This window comes from Porcisia hertigi, chromosome 15 (genome assembly GCF_017918235.1).
Source record: "Porcisia hertigi strain C119 chromosome 15, whole genome shotgun sequence".
Classification (NCBI taxonomy): Eukaryota; Euglenozoa; class Kinetoplastea; order Trypanosomatida; family Trypanosomatidae; genus Porcisia; species Porcisia hertigi.
Window position 1 is genome coordinate 12,390 of NC_090574.1, and position 16,968 is coordinate 29,357.

The following is a 16,968-nucleotide window of genomic DNA, read 5'->3' on the forward strand; positions in this document are numbered from 1 at the left end:
CCTGTGTCGGGGAATTCTCGCTTCCTGTGCATGATATCAGCGGCAACCTGGTTGCCTCATCACATACATCCGCAGACACACATGAAAAGCGAGACTCGCACAGAGACACAGACACAGACAGACACCCACAGGCCAAAGCAAAGAGAGAGCAGAGAGCAGAGGGCAGAGGGAGCGGGACCAAAGGGAAGCAAAGATCCCTCGGAAAAAATTGCACTACAAGCAGAGTTGAGAGAAACTACAAGCACGCACGAGAGGGCAACAACGGGGTGGTGGAGCTTCGTGTGTGTATGTCGGGGGTGGGGGGGGTTAAACCCCATTAGAGCCAAAGAATAATTCGTGAAAAGTACACTGTAAAACAAATACGGAAAAAAAGTCAAGCGGAGAAACTTCCCCTTATGAAGGAGAGGAGAGACGAGGAGAGGCACCCGTGACACCACTTCTTGCAAACGCTCACCCATACGCAGACGCAATTGGAGCAGCAGACCGAGAGCAATTGCGCACGCAAGAAGGGAGGCGCGTGTGTGTGACGTCGAGAGGCTACATCAGAGGGGGACCCCCAGCGGCGGTGCCACAGTAAGTGCAAACAGAGAAAAATAGACACTGGGAAAAAAAAAGAGAGAAATACCAACGTATAAAAAAAAAGAATGCACACAAAGTGGTTCCACGCAATGTGCGTCGCTCCAAGGGGACGGTTGCTCTTTTTGTGTGTGCGGACGTTCCGCCCTGGGTTGATTCTTCTTGTTTTTTTTAAGGGGGAGGCTAGGAAGAGATGAAAAGGACACACGACATCCTCCTGCCGCCCTGTTCAAAAAAAAAAATTAAAACAGTGCAAACAGAGCAGACTTTGTTGTAGCGAGGAATGCATGCCACAGAGCCCGGGTGTTCTGTAGCGCCCTTTCTGTACACATGCGCTTGGTGGCAATGAGAGGAAACATCTGCGTGTCAACACAAATTAATACTCGGTGGCTCTCACATCAGGCGTCGCTCATGAACGTCTAGTCCCGACGCGGGCACGTCGGCGATGACACAAAGGGCGAAGACGCAACCGGGCAGCAAATCAGTGGAAAGAGTGACTTTTTCCCTATTGGCACACACACACACTTTATGTCACACCGCTGCCCGAACCCAACCGAAAGAGCGACGAAAACTGGGTGTCGTGCAGCACCGCAGCGGAGCAAAACGCCCTATCCCCTGGGTCACCCAACCATCCCTCGCGGGACAGCCGCCAACACACGGCACACCTATGCCATGTTTTCTTGCAGCTCTCCCGCCTTTTTTCAAACGTTGCACCAGTGAACAGCATCGGCAAATGGCGTACTCCGTGTGCACTACAGAGACGGCCGAGAAGACCAAAACCTCGTGTTGCGTGCATGATAGGGAAGCACCGAGGGGTTCGATCGACAGCGATGTTGCGTATTCAACATTCAAGAGGGCGGGGGAGGGGAAACGGACGTTGGCTCTCCGTTAAATCACCGATGCTTCTCAGCATGTACAAAGACTCTGCAGTTTCGCTGTGCTGTGGTATGCGCGTCGGTGCGGTATGCCATGCTTTATCGCGACATATTTGACGACCCACATACAACGAAAAGGCAACGGTTGGGGAGAAGAAAAGGTGTTGTTTCGTGCTTCCGGGGCGTTGGCGCGCTACTGTGCTCCAGCAGTCCACTTGTGGCCTCGAGAGGTTGGTACTGAACTCCCTCTCCTTACTCTTTTGACAAAAATCTGCCGGCCTGAAAACACAGTTTTGTGCAGCGTTTGGTGCCGTTCCTGTGCGACTCATGTCGAATACACCGCCGACGCTCTCGCGCGAGTAAAACAAAGTGATTGAAAAGGGTGTCAACAGTAAGCCATGATGCGCTCCTATAAATACGTCAAAGCTCCCGTGACTTCGTTGCTTCTCGGCTCTCCAGAGAACACACACGTACCTGATTGCGCTTGAAAGCGCCCCCGCTGTGATGACACAGGGGAAGGAGAGGAGGAGAGACTGGGGAGTGGGGGTGACTTTTAAATCCGTCACTCGAGAAACGCTGGTGTGGCCGGACGCACGCGCAAAGAAAATCTATCCGCTAGTTCCATGACGCTTCATGGGGATGGGTGAGCTGCGATCCAGGATCCAGTATCTTATACAGTAGTGCCCGCGCAGTGGCGTATATTGTGGAGATGATCTTTCTCTTTTGAGGCTTGAGCTCCTATCCGTTTTCATTACCGAGAGGCATGTCGTCGCAGTAGAAGAGGTAACGACTGGTGGTTGGCTTGCGGCGCACACCGGTGCGGCGACATTCCTCCAACTGGCGGGCGACGTAGCTGCTCTGCATGTCCACCGCAGTGCAGCCGTGCACGGTTTGGTAGAACTTGAGCACTGGCTGGCTGTGAAGCATAAATCCAGGTAGTGTGATGCACGTACCCCGGAGAACCTTTGCCGAGCACGACTTACTGAGGAGCGGAGTGATGTCCTCCGGGTTTAAGCACTTGCGGTTACACAGACGAATTTCATCGGTGGAGTCCTCACCAAAAGTTTGCTTGGAGAATATGAGCTTTTGCGGGAGAACCACATCGCCGCGATTGCTGCCGAGACCAGCAGCCTTTCCACTCAAGTTAACGCTCCGGATGCGACTTCCGAATGTCAGGAGGAGGTGCGCTAACGGCAGCAAGAAGGCAGCGGTCTTGCCGGACCCCGTGACGGCTCGCGCACACACGTCGACCCCGCGCAGCGCCGCCGGAATGGCCTCCGCTTGGATCGGCGTGGGCGCGATGTAGCCCAGAAACGACACGGCGCGGATTAGAGCCTTGCACAACCCCAGCTCCAGCCACATAATCTTCTCCTGCGTCTGCTCACTGCCCTTTATGGTGACGGCAGCTCCCGCGGCCCTGGCGGCGCGCCCTGGCGAGCTCTCTTCGCCGCCTTCAGGCGGGATCGCTGAGGAAAGCCCCGACGGTGGAAACGCGAAGGACGAGGAGGTGGTGGCACCGTTCGTCAGAGGTGCTGCCCGCGCCACGCCGCGCCCACCCGTCAGGTCGCTAAAGAACAGAGACGTGCTCTCCGAAAGGTCATCAGTTGCCTGCGCAGCAGAGTTGATACTCCGCGGCGTAAGTGCACCTCTGCCGCCGCGACCATCCCTGCCGCGGTACCTACCAGGAGCACCCCGAGGATGCTGCTCGCCGGCGCCCCGGCCACGATTTCCAGGAGAACGTCCGCGGCCTCGCATGCCGTCGAAGAAGCAGGTGTGTGTGTGTGTGTGTGTGTGTGTGTGTGTGTGTGTACGTATCGTGGCAATCACGAAGAGAGGCGCGAGGAACAATGGGGAAGAACTACTGCGCTGTGAACCACCACTACGTGAGTGGCGGGGGGAGGGGGGGGGGGGGGAATAAGTAGGAGAGGGAACCGATGGGGCTCATATACGGTAACGATAAACAGAATCACACACACACACACACACAGAGAGAGAGCGGAGGGGAGTAAAGTGGATCGACGGGTACGAAAAGAAAAAGTACGGCATCATATCATGGACGTCGGAAGACGAAGCGCACACACAAAACACCGACAAACAGTTGTGTGCTTACTCGCACATACGGGCCCACGCAGACCACAAAGCGGTGTGCCCCCTCCTTCTCTGTGCGCGACCACCCCTTTAATCACCGCGGCTCAGAGGCCTAGGGGGGGGGGGGGGCAGGGGAGCACGGTTGCACACAAACAGACGCGTCAGAGCGCAGTTAAACGGTGTAGAACATGTACGACAGAATTACCGATGATGGTGCCCCTCCCCCTTTTCCTCACCCCCCCCACACACACGCATGCGCGCGAGCGCCCCCAACTGTGTGAATGATCCAACATGGCGGTCTTCCGTTTTCTTTTCCCCTTCGTTTTGTCTGACGCATCATCAACTGACAGAAGACAATTTTTTTTTACAAAAAACAACTCCCCTCCCCTCCGCCCCCCACACACACAGACACAGATAGAGCCCAAAAAATAAAAACACGAGGAGCAATATATATGGCTGGTATACATACAAATGCATGCGCATGGAGGGGGACGGAGAAGGAGAGGAAAGGGCATAACACATGGGTGTACGAGATGACGACGAAGTACGCAACACGTGGTAACGGACGTCCATACGTACGGAAAAGAGCGGAGAAGCGGGGAAGCGGGGAAGGAGGCATATTACAGCCAGCGAATCCTCCTCCCGCCTCCCTCTCCCCCTCGGCGTGTCTATGATACACTCTCCCGGGCGGCCTCATCAGCTCCTCCGGTGATGCCAGCCGATGACGCCGCTTATTTGTCGCCCGTACCTCCCTGCAAACCGATCGAGACTCCTGTCAACGACGACAAACGCGGACGGACAACACACACACACACAAAAAAAAAAGATGTTCCCTTTAGTTTGACAGATGCACAACATAAGCATACATACAGAACAAACACACAAGAATAACGCTGGGACATAAAATTAGGAAAAGAAAAGAAACGGAAGGGAAATACATTGGGGCATCACGAGGCCTGAAAAAACAAACGCGCAACTACTCGGCTGGACACCGACGAGCGCGTGCACACCCGCGAGGAAAACAGAGCAACGGGTGCAAGTCATGCATGGCAGTCCAAGCCCACGACGGAGATGGACAAGCCGAATACAAAAGAGACTTCGAAAAGCGCACAGAGTGAGATATTCCTCGTTGCAAAATTTAAAGCAGGGGCCCGCCAGGGTAGGGAAGACAATAGAAAGCAGCAAGTCAACGAGGAAATCTGCCGAGGAGGGGGACGGACCCTCCGCCACCAGGGCCAAAGGGCACTCTCGTCAAAGCAGTCGCCCCGGCAACAAGAACCGAAAAAAAAGTCCACAGCCAGTAAGACATACACACACACAGACGCCTTCATGAGAACCTCCCCCATATCGACCTCTCGCTTTACTACACACTGTTGCGAGTCTCACCAGTCATTACGCGCCATACGGTGAAAGCACACATCTGATGCTTTGCAGCTTCGGCCATACGCTCACCCTGCAGAGCACAACCGGTGCTGCTCACATCAGGTCAGGTGTCCAACGGCCCTTTCCTCACCCTGTCTCACCTGATGCCCCGATACGCAGTGTGCGCCATCGGCGCCAGACACACCGGGGGTGGGTCTGCATGCTCTCATCCGAGCGAACAGCCTTCTCGGTGCTGCTCCAGAACCGAGGCAGTGCCGTCCGTCAGACACGTGGTAGCAGGGGGGGGGGACCAACAAGCGTTGGTAGTGAACTCGAGGAAGCAGTTGGTGAGCTTTGCGTCAGGTCCTTATGAGAGAACCTCCACCCCGCCGCAATAACAATCCTCTCCCGGAGACGCTCCAGGTGTGTGGGTTGTCCATAAGAAGGTGTGGAGAATATCCACGCGGGGGTCTGCACAACATTCATGGTGTGACATGTGGTACACCTATGTTATTGCACCCACCATATGTCCTTCCATCCGCCTCATCTTGTCGGGTGTGCGCGGTGCGGCGTGCTCCGCACACAACTACACGATAAAGCTAACTGGTACGGAGGATCCCCACCACACCCTTCTTATCCGTCACTGCGCGCCCCTCTGGCCCCCATCGATGCATGTTTAGCTACGCGAGAGGATGTCGCATCGCTCGCCATGACCGACAGCGCGTGTACTCAGCTCTTGATTCCATTAAGTCTCCAGTCTCTGTTCAGAGAAACGCCGTTGATTAAGGGCACGATGTCCTCATCCCCCACGACTGATCGTGTCATTTGGGGAGGGAGGGAAGAAGGAAACTTGTGTGGCTTGCCCGCGCATGTCGCGACGGATCAGACACCTGATACGAGTACCGTGACGGCAAGAACCCTCCGCCCCCTTCAGCACTTGCACACCCCTTGACAAGAACGGGTGTGAAAAGCAGAAGAGATTCGTGCATGAAGGTGTCCCTGTCTACACAAAAAAAAAAAACAATCTACAACGCCGCCCTCATACTTCTCATCTCTTCCCCACCCCCCACATCGAATGGCTAAAAGCCCCGCAGCAGGCCAACTCCAGTACAGACCCGTGAAGCTGAAATAACGACTCTCGGACAACGCACGAACTCCTGTCGAGGATTCGTCTAGGAACCAGATCAACCAGCAATGTTTGGCGTCCGTGTGTACAATCAAGACTCTGCAGCCGTACTCGAGAACAGGGACTGTGCGCCCGCGGCCTCATAGACGAAGGGGGTGCCTACATAATGACACACCCGTAATGAAGTACCGGGGCTCATCATAGATTCTACAGTTGGCATGGAAAACAGGAGCGCGTCAGTCGCACTGTTTTACGTCTCATTCCTTTTTCCTGTCGGTGGCCACATCACTGCGTTTCTAACGTGTGTTCACATGTTGTTTTGGCCGCACAACTATACGGAGAGCTGACGCCAATACACGACGTCGCATACCACGCGCCCATCACGTAAAAAAAAAGACAGCAGTCAAAAACACTCAAGCGCTGTGAAACGGACTTGGGCATACGTCGAAGAAACGGAGTGTTTGGACAATGTCGGTGTGCCACAGCTCAATCTTTGTCATTTCTAATACTCCCATGGCAGCTGACAGCGCTTTGGTGTTGTGCTTCGCCGCAAAGTACCAGGCGAACCACTGACGGTATTTCTGATATAACTTGCGCTTGCTACCGGCAGCGAAGTGTAGAAGAGAGGGATACACATCCCGCTGAGGTGAGGATGAGCACCTTCTCGACACCGATCCGTTAAGGAAGGGTACATCGATGCAGCGCGGCGAGACCTCGCGACTCCACAGTGAACGGGTGACGAGCGCACCCGAGCTGCTAGCGACGAGATCACTGTCGACCACCCGCATGTTCATTGCGATGTGGGGGAAAGTTGAGAGAGAAGCTAATTTACCAAGCCCTAGCCGGCGTTGCAGATGTGAGGTGAACGTGAACTCTGTGTTGCGGTCAACAGAGATGAGTCCAACCGGCAGCCCAAACTTGTCGCGCACAAGGCGGCCGTCTTTCTGGTGTCCATCCTCAAACAAAAGATTCTGGTTGATCTCAAAGATGCGTGAATAGTGACGCAGAATACCGATTATGGACTGATCACAAAACCAGTCGCCCCCTGTAAGAGGCTGTTGCTCCCTGGCAAACCGTAGCACTGCCGCAGCCATCTCCCGCAGCGCCCAGACGCGGGAAATGTGCACGCCGGCGTTGAGATAGTGCGAGGGGTTTCGCCCTTCCGAGATCGCACCGTCGTAGAAAAATTTGTCACTGGGTGCACGCAGGGAACTTACAGCCTGCAAAGGTGCCTTGAGCAGACGGTCTCCGATACCCTCAAGGAAAGAAGTGTTGTATATTTCCTTGTAAGTCTTCCACCTGTAACGGGACGCACGGGCTGCTAAGCTAGAGGAAAAGAATGTCGCGCCATTACGAGCGGCTGCGATGAGGTGCTGCATGACGTAGTCGCCGGTGAAACAGTGAAAGAAGCGGCCGACTGGTTGATGATAGTAGCAATCGTCGTCTGCGTTGAAGATGATCGGCGAATACTGCAAACGCGGACGTCTCCGTTTCTGGGATGAGTTGGGGAGCGTCTCCATAAATTGTGGTCCCAGGTCCTCCCCGTAATCCTCCCAGGCGCGCACAGCGGCAAGATCGAGAGCTGCCTCCGTGGGAGGAGAATACAGCGCAAACCTCTGCAAGAACGGGAGCAGGTCAGATCCTATCCACGATACGTCTGTATCTAGCGTGACAACAATGTCCTCGTCGCGTAAGCCCTCCTGATCAATATAGTCCAGATAGCGCTCAAATCGCCAGACATGAGAGTAGGGGACATCGACCCCGAGAAATCGAAGTTTGACGCCAGCAAGCGCCAGCGATGCCGCGACCATGCAAGAGCTCCAGCCTGTCCTGTTTGTGACGGTAATGAAGTGAATGCGTATCGGAGGGTGATTAACGTCATCCGTCCGGTTGTGGGCTGCCAGGTACGCATTGATGTCTTTTTGCAGTTTGGCGTTGGGATCTGATTGTGTGCGTGTGCGGCGCTGCGATAGCGATTCAATGTGCCCCATTGCGGGCACCTGTCTTAATCCGAAGGGGCCAGTCGAAGAGTGGCAGTGGGATGACTCGAAGACTCTGGCACCTGGGACCACAACAAGGGCCAAGATAAGCGCTAGAAGTAGTGCCGAGAGCAGTAAGCGCCACGCGGGCACTCGGTCCACAAAATAGCGAGAGTGAGCAGACATATCGTTCCCCCATAATAAACGCTGTACACTTGTCTCTCGCCAATTGTTAAGGAGGCTCCTTACTCTTGGCCGTTTCAAACGCTGCAACCACTGTACATTGGAAGTGGTGCTGTATTTCCGTTCTTCCATCAATGTGGAGACCATGCTGAATGCAACACCAACACCACGGAAAGCGGATTTGGCTTGAACGAGTGGGGATGAGGGCTGGGCGAGGGTGAAAGTGCCGATTTCTCTTGTTCTCAGCGAAATTGCGCCAGTCCGGCGCCTGTTTTAGTTCCTCCTTGACACGGCAGTCACAGCCAAAAGTCGTATCTGAAAGAAGTGGAAAATTTGCAATCCCGAGGAGAATTTTCAATGACGAAGAGAGGTGGACCAGGAAAGAATAGGAGAAGAAGAGGGTGGAAGGAGAACAAGAGAGCCTTGATATCGATCACGGAGTGAGCGATATGACCGCGACATCGGGGACCCCCCTCTTCTGGAGGGGAGAATAACCATTCACGGACTCAGTACGGGTTCAGGCAAGCAGTAGCGCTACGCTCACAGATTGACACACGCATACCGTTTCCCAGGTAACGGCGACCCTTGCCTTCTGGGCGCAGTTGCCTCACACTCGCTGGGGAACCCTGCTGGAGTCATGCTGCGACGCTGTAGCTCTCTGCACGACTCTCTCCCTCTTTGTTTGTCTCTAAACGACATGGGGGTCGAATAGGCCTCTCAGTGTTTCCTTTAAATCATGCGAGGGAGCTCGCACAGAGTTATGTGCTCGCGTATGGAGGAGAAACTGGTATCGAATTCCCCAAAGGAGTCAACGCGTGAGTATCCCAATCGTAGAAAAAAAGGGGGGGAGGGTGGATGGGGATTTCAATCCATCTGGAGCAGGGAAGAAAGAGAGAAGCCCAGAGACCAGGAGACTCTTATGCCCTTGATGCGATTGCGCACCTGGAGGACCGTGTCGTCGCTGAGGCCTAGTCCGTGTGTCAAAAAGGTGTATAAGTAAGCCATCTCCATACAGGCCGTTTCCATGGAGGACAAAGGCCGGCCCGAAGACTCCAGCCGGCAGACTTCCTGCCCAACCACCTTGTAGGAAGAGACGTACACCGGGCCCTGTTCTTCACGAAAGCGATAGAGACGGTCGTAGAAATATGAAAATACGTAAATGGGATGCGGCTGTAACGACAGTGGTGGCTGTGGAACCCCATGTGCGCCACAAGCATCGAACTTGCAGACCGGCCTCGTTATGACGTGTTCACGAAACAGTTCTGCGCATACATCGAAATCAGCGGCGTCGCTATTTCGCAGGACCACGTCATTCAGGTGATATGTATACCCTCTCGGAAAGCACATGAAGGACGACGTCCCGTTCACCTTGGCGAACGAAGTCATCAGTTTTCTCTTGGCCTCGTTGATCCCAAGGCCGAGGTAGCTGTGTTGGTACATGACGATGGAGCGCACAGGCGTGCGCAGCTTGTGAACGTAGTTAAATGGCAACCACTCTCCGGACGTACGCTGTGTCTCAAAGGCAACCTGTGTGGAGGCACCGCCCATGTCAACGGTGGCGACAGTATCGCCTTCCGTGTCGAGCTTCTGCAGGAGGTAATTGACCGTTAGCCATCCATAGACACCCTCCTGTGCGCCAGAGAGGATGGCGGCACCACGAGAATGAAACGGCGATTCGTCGAGCGTCTGCTGAGCTGCAGTTAGAACAACGTGCTGGTCTGCTTGAGAGAGGAGCCGAAGGCCAGCGGTGGCTCTGAGGGTGACAGAAGTAAACTTCTGGCAACTCTGCGGCACCAGCCCCTCAGCGACGCGCAAGAGTCCCCTAAGCGATTCTTTGGCATCTTCCGGCTTGGTGGCGAACGAAGAGAGCCCTGGTTCTACACGTCCGAAGCGTTCTCCCAGAAGTACCACACCGCTGTTGGTGCGCTCGTACTGGAACACGTGAACACGAGAGCCAGTACTGCCAGCGTCGATTACGATGTCGTATATGTTCGCGTGCGGCGAGTCACATGAAGTGAGCAACAAACTTTTATTATAGACCATAATACTGATCACAACGAGTGCGCCAAGCACAAGCGCGCTGATCCTGCGTAATCGCCCCCATTGCTGAACCAGGCGCCGTAGTGGCGAGTACGGTTGGATCAACATGTGGAATGCAGAACTGGCGCATAAGTGTGGAATCAAAGAGCGCCAAACATGCAGCAGGAAATTATGAGCCCGCAGAGGAAAGGAAGAGGCACTGCGTACGTGAGGTAGTGAAGATGCAAAGGAATGAAGTTTGTGATAAATGGAGAGAGAGCAGACATCAAAAGACCAGCAGAGACGAGGAGGCCAGGGGTGGGGGGGTCTGTTTGCGGGGAGTGGCAGGGAGAGGGAAAAGAAAACATTGGGTCGCTGTGCGAGACAACATAGTGCTGAGAACAAGTAATAGCCTAAAGCCTCAATCGAAGATAAAAACGAAGGTAAGCGGCACATCGACCGCTATTCTTACGCCTTTCCATAGCCTCGATCTTTGGATTCTAGCAAATAGAAATGGTGCGGTGCATTGACGAATAAACATTATAGTGTGTCCACGGAACAGAAATTAGGGAAACGAATAGTGCTTTCTAAGTTTGCAGTCACGTGTCTGCCCCCCCCCCCCCAGAGCGTCGACTTTTCTCCTCCCACGCATACGAAATGGGTTGCTCTGCTGTGCGCCTTGAAAGCTCTACAGGCATAAAAAAAAAAAACGATGCAACCTCCTCTCCTTGCACACAACGAGAGCGGGGGAGAGGCGAGGGGAGGGGAAGGAAAAGGGGAATAAATGAAAGAGAGGAAGCAAAGAAGGAAACGCCAAGGTAGGAAAAGCAGTGTTTTCTAGGAAGAACACAAATGTAGGTTGACCGAGTAACAAGCACACAGGCGCAACTCGAGAGAAAATCGAACAGGAAGACCAACACCAGCTGGTACCCATACGAGCGCACCTCCTGGGCGAAAGGAAGCCATATAAAATGCGTGGAGCATACCTGTGGTTGTGATTGCCGCGGGGAGGGTAGGGGGGGTAGGGGGGGGGGGGGAGGCCTGGGGCTTAGCTGGGCAGCCACTGGCGGATCTACACTTCGCTAGCGGAACCTTCAGCCAAGCGGCTGTAAAATGCTTTAATGTACTGCATCGCCTCCTCTGCCGAATCAGTGAAAAGCATTCCATCGACCTCCGCCTGCGATATAACCCCATAGTCGGCTAGGGCCTGCCAGTTGATGACTGTCCGCCAAAACTCCTTACCCAGCAAAACCACCGGGAGCGAAGGAATTTTCTTCGTCTGTTTTAGAGTCAACAACTCAAACATCTCGTCCAGGGTGCCGAAACCACCTGGGGCGACGACAATGGCCCGGCACGAGTACATCATCCAAAACTTCCGAGTGAAAAAGTAGTGAAACTCGAACGCCAAACCGTCAGTCACGTATGGGTTAAGGCCCTTCTCAAACGGAAGGGAAATGCCCATGCCCATTGTCACAGCTCCGGGGACAGATGCAGCGCCGCGGTTCGCCGCCTCCATGAAACCGGGGCCCCCACCTGTAGTGACGACAAGGTCGTCAAAGCGCTTCCGCAGGGTGTGCAAAGATTCCGCCCTGTCCTCTGGTACCAATTTGAAATAGTCTGGTATGTACCTGAAGCTCTGATTAATGATGTCCTGCTCCGTTCTGGCAAACTCAGTCACCATCCTCGCGAGGTTTTCTACCACATCCACCCACTTACACATCCACTGCGTCTTCTGAAGGCGATCCAGTTCACTCTGGAGGCTTGCCCTCCTACCCTCCTCAGTTGCGACCGCCAACTGCGACTGAAGGCCCTGAACAGTGGTGTTATACTGCGCCTGAGTCATAGAGCGAGCACTGCCAAAGAAGAGAATTGTGGAGCGAATGAAGTTGCGCTGAAGACGCTGCTGGGGCTCCTCGAACTCGCACATGATGCGGACGATACGCCCCTCAAAACTGCTGAGGAACTCCATGTTCTTGTAGGATTTTGTGGTCAGTGTTAGTTTGTTGCCAGAAAGGTCCTCCTCCTTTTGCACATATGGGGAGGCCACACCTGGAGGTTGCGCGGATGACATGGCTTCTGATTTGAGATGCAGTTTTGATTTACCTGTTTGTGGTCTCACTGTGGTGAAAGGAAGAAGGGGGTCTTGATAAGGTCACTTAAGAGAATGACTCTGCGCCAGTTGGGGTACTGCAACGAAGAAAGAAAGGAGGCCGAAGACGTGTGCTCAGTTGCCTCTCGTTCGATCCCGTTTGCGGTGGAAATCACAGGAATACAGAATAAGAACTTGTATGTCGTGTGCGTGTGTGTGTGTGTGTGTGTGTGTGTGTTTGTGTGTTTGGGGGGAAGGGGGGAGGAAAAAGGCAACACGGGTGAATTGTTGCGGTACTGGAGAAAGCCTGTAGGCATACAATTGAAGGTAAAAGGGGGGAAAGTCGACTTGGTTTTCTTAAGCGTGAGAAAGACATGCAGAACAACGAAAAGGGAGGAGAATGAACGCACGGGTATGATGACAGAGAAAGATGTATGCCGACGTCGTGACAGCCGTGCGAGATTGACAGGGGAGAAACAGGAAAAGGAAGCGGATACCGCAGAGATGTGCAAGGTGTGAGTGTGCAAAGGCGGTGTAGATTCTCGGTCGTGAGAAGAAGCAACCCGTGATGGAACCAAAATAAGGTCACTCTTTGTGTGCATTGGGGGGGGGGAGACGTTTCTCCTGGGGTTTGCATTCCCTGCGAAAAAAAAAAGGGCGGCCGTGGGGGAGCAGCAGAGACGAGTGGAGACAAGTCCATCGACTGCGGTGCGGCGTCCGCACTGCCCTTACTTGCTGCAGTAAAGTGGACTTGAGTGCTGCCAACGCTTGTTTCCTAGAGATCTAAAAGCAGAAAGGGGTAGATGGGGGTAGCCAATCATTCCTTTAGCCTGACACCGTATTTCGAAGATGATGCGTTATGCACTCAACTAGTATCCGTACCGCTAATTTCGTAGCTGCTTAACCTGTCAGCATCTACACACCCCTCGCTCCACAGACCTTCTCCATATATTGCTACTATATTGCCTCTTTTTAATCTACCTTGGCTTGCGGTATATGTTTAGGGTATATCAGTGAGTGGGCTGTCCCGGTGAGTACAACATGTTGCCAACCTAGATGTTGTCATCAAAAGACTTTCACCATCATCGAGCCCACACTGCAGATCCCCCACAAGCACAGCAATACCTATATATTTATATATAGGTGAGGGGGGGGATCCTTTCCCATTGCCTGTCCGTTTTGCCCGACGACATCGTATGAGCCGAGCTGCACACACACGGTCACCAACCAATCTACAGGCCCATTTGAGTCGTGTGATGAAGCCATAGACGCGTGTCGCAGCAGTGCCGGCCTAGTCATCTTAGCATGACCTCTACACCACACTCTTACTCACCTCCACCTCGCAGATTACCTCCCAACCGCTCTTATTCTCCCGGTCGCAACGCTATGCATCCCTCAGGGTGACTCAGACTCCTCGTCGGTGGGCAGTGAGGACCGGACATTGTGCACACAAACCTTTCTGACATTGCACCTCTTATTTCAACGACACAGACGCGCTCGCTGCCGCAGGTCACACAGGTGTAGCGTCATTCAACGCATGACTGCTGACACCGACAGCGATAAATAGCTGAGTGCCCCCACACCCCAGGCACCCGGCCATACCACCCACCTGTAGTGGATTGGTATTGGCAGCAGGGAGGGGGGAGGGGGGAGGCCTCCCCCTCCACAGCGGGTATTGGACCACACAATGCCTCGCTGAGGTCGGCCACACGCCCCGAGGGCACGCCAAGAAGGAAATGCGGGGAAGGTAAACTGTCGGACAAGGAAATCGAAAAAAAAGGGCGAATCAGGAGGGGAAACTAAACAGCAACGAATGGGCATTAGTGCAAAATGCCCCTGAAAGCCCTCGGGTGAAAAGAATAAAGGACAGGCAGAAGAGGCGCAGAGGGCGGGGGAGGGGGGGGGGGCAAAGGAGAAACACTGACAGACAACAAGACGCACTGCACCGTCACTTTCAAGCCGACGCCCCCACCACCCAACGGACGTGCTCGACTGAGATCCTACAGCATTACCCTCAAAGCTTGAGTGGCTTGAAAGACCCCAGGCCACCCCTCTACAGCCTTCGCAAGTGCAATCTCGACACCAGAGACGCGGTCGAGCGTCACGTCGAACCTAAGGAGCTCTAATCCGAAGAGCACCCGGACACATGAGAATACGTGAGCCACTGGAACGGTTTGGAACGTACGTCACTCGCAAAATCGTGTTGCTCACCCCCGGTATGTGCATCGTCGGTGGTGTGTGCTCAGTACTTATAGACCTGGTCCTCCTTGTAGCCCAGCGTCTTCAACAGACCGCCTATCGGGCCCTGCTGGGGCGCCTTGCCAGCCTCGAACACCTTGTCACCACAGATGGCCTGAAGCATCGGAGGGGGACCACACACGAGAATTTTGGTGTTCTTCTCCCCCGGTTTCGGCATGAAGGTAGTCACCATAGCGTCATTCACATAGCCTATACCTCCTAGCCACCGGTGTGGCACCTCCAGAAGGGTCAAATACATGTTGAAGTTGTTGTAGATCTTCTGCATTTCAATGAGCTCGTTAGCAAGGAGAATGTCTCGGCGCTGGTTGTTGGCGTAGATGAGCGAAATGTTTGTCTTGTCCTTGGGGTTTTCTAGCACGGCACGAATCGCCTGGTACATGGGGGAAATGCCAGTGCCGCCAGCAATCATGCCAACGTGCTTCCACATATTGGGCTTGTAGGCAAACTTCTCAAAAGGTCCCTTGACAAGCAATTCGTCGCCTGGCTGCATCCCAAAAAGATGGTTGCCCATCTTTCCCTTGGGATACTTTTTCACGATCAATTCAAAGTGACCCTTGGTGCTATTAGAGGAGATGGGGGTGTATGGCCGGGCGACATCCTTGCCGTCTGCGTCTGTGTACTTCACAACGATACACGAGGCAACTGGCATGTAGAAGCTCTCATCAGCGTTATCGAGGGCGAAGTAGAAGCGGCGCGTATCGTGTGACTCGTAGCGAGAGGAGATCAACTTAAAAGGCTTGTACTCATCTGGGGTAAACGTGTTTATCGGTTTCTTGGCACAGCTGGCGGCCACGTGCTCTGACTGCTGGGCAGTACTCCAAGCGGCACCGCCACCAAGACCACCTACTAGGCCGGCGAGGGCGCCCACAAGAAAACGAGCCATGGTGTGCAGAGAAGCATAAATACACTACTAAGTTTCTACACTAGGATACGTTCGTGTGCAGAATCCTGACGGAAAGAAAGTGGGGGAGTGCAGGGGTGAATGGGGAATATGAGCGACGGTGTGGCTGCCTGCACCACCCTTTCCGTCAAAGGATATAAATATATATTTATATTTATATATGGCTTCAACACGGTCCCCATAAAGAGGGAGGGAACCGGATGAGAACGACGTCACCGGCGAAAAAAAAAAAGAGGTGAAGTCAGAGGAGTCCATGAGGATAAACGTAGAAGCAAAGGTGCGGCACGCAAAGTGGGAAAGAAGAGTAGTGGGCAAAAAAAAAACGGTCAGAGAGACTCGATGAATGAGGCGAAGGCAGGCAAATCACAGTTGCAAAGAAATCCGTCGCCCTTCAGGGCCTCCGTTTGGAGTTGAAATCTCTGCTTCAGACACGTACACACGGCGTTCTGGCATTCCAGCATGTGCCACAGCGGCACTTTAGAGGAGCGGGAGGAGGGGTAAAAAAAGCCCCTGAATGAGGGGGGAGAGAAGGGAGTGGCCATTTGGGTCGGCGCGTACATTTGCAAATGGCCCTTCTCTTTTTCAGTGCAAATACATGAAAAGCAAATGCGGGCGTGAGATGTGCAGTGCGTGTGTATGTGTGTGGCTGTGGGTGTGTCCGCAAACGAGGTCAGACTTTGATGGGAACAACCATTCAAAACAACAAAAAATAAATAAAGTAAGAAATGCGTGTGTGGCCTACCTCTCCTTGTTTCGCAAAGCGCGCCTCTGGCCGGGCTTCCTCGGGTCCTCATGCGCCCGCGAGTGCCGGTAACTCCATCTACGCATGTGTCCATGTGTATACGGATGCTTCTTTCGGAGTTTAGCCTATCGTTTGGTTAGGAAAGAGAATGACACACCAGAGCACCTGCGGAGCAGCCCAACGGTACATCTTTCGTCCGTGAACACATCCAGAAAAGGGGCCCGGAGCCACAGAAGTCACGGACACGCATGGACGAGGGGAAAGAACACTAAACGAAGTGAGTAGAACTTCTTTGGGTCTGCAACCTCCTGCTTTTTTGTTTAAAAGCCAACATGAACACACACAGGCATAAGCACGCGCATGCACAATAATAGATGAAGACACAACAAGAGAAAAATGCACAAAACTAAGGTGGAAAAAAATTGGCACTCAAGGAAAAGCGCCGGCCACAAGAAAAAAAAACATGAAAAAGAGATACAAGCGCATCAATGCCTATATATATATATATATATATATATATAGGTGAGGGAGGGGGGGGATCCTTTCCCATTGCCTGTCCGTTTTGCCCGACGACATCGTATGAGCCGAGCTGCACACACACGGTCACCAACCAATCTACAGGCCCATTTGAGTCGTGTGATGAAGCCATAGACGCGTGTCGCAGCAGTGCCGGCCTAGTCATCTTAGCATGACCTCTACACCACACTCTTACTCACCTCCACCTCGCAGATTACCTCCCAACCGCTCTTATTCTCCCGGTCGCAACGCT

General features: G+C 53.6%; 4 protein-coding genes across 4 annotated transcripts; all 4 read right to left on the bottom strand.

Moving 5' to 3' along the window:
- Nucleotides 1–6,440: 6,440 nt before the first annotated feature.
- Nucleotides 6,441–8,192, bottom strand: JKF63_06040 (uncharacterized protein; the record flags this gene model as incomplete). The annotated part of the gene is made up of 1 exon (XM_067901993.1): nucleotides 6,441–8,192. The coding sequence occupies one exon, from the start codon at nucleotides 8,190–8,192 to the stop codon at nucleotides 6,441–6,443; it is 1,752 nt and encodes a 583-aa protein (XP_067758340.1).
- Nucleotides 8,193–9,053: 861 nt separating this feature from the next.
- Nucleotides 9,054–10,337, bottom strand: JKF63_06041 (uncharacterized protein; the record flags this gene model as incomplete). The annotated part of the gene is made up of 1 exon (XM_067901994.1): nucleotides 9,054–10,337. The coding sequence occupies one exon, from the start codon at nucleotides 10,335–10,337 to the stop codon at nucleotides 9,054–9,056; it is 1,284 nt and encodes a 427-aa protein (XP_067758341.1).
- A 943-nt stretch (nucleotides 10,338–11,280) lies between these two features.
- Nucleotides 11,281–12,279, bottom strand: JKF63_06042 (uncharacterized protein; the record flags this gene model as incomplete). The annotated part of the gene is made up of 1 exon (XM_067901995.1): nucleotides 11,281–12,279. One exon carries the CDS (start codon nucleotides 12,277–12,279, stop codon nucleotides 11,281–11,283), a length of 999 nt encoding a protein of 332 aa, XP_067758342.1.
- A 2,260-nt stretch (nucleotides 12,280–14,539) lies between these two features.
- On the bottom strand, nucleotides 14,540–15,439 carry JKF63_06043 (uncharacterized protein; the record flags this gene model as incomplete). The annotated part of the gene is made up of 1 exon (XM_067901996.1): nucleotides 14,540–15,439. One exon carries the CDS (start codon nucleotides 15,437–15,439, stop codon nucleotides 14,540–14,542), a length of 900 nt encoding a protein of 299 aa, XP_067758343.1.
- Nucleotides 15,440–16,968: the final 1,529 nt, after the last annotated feature.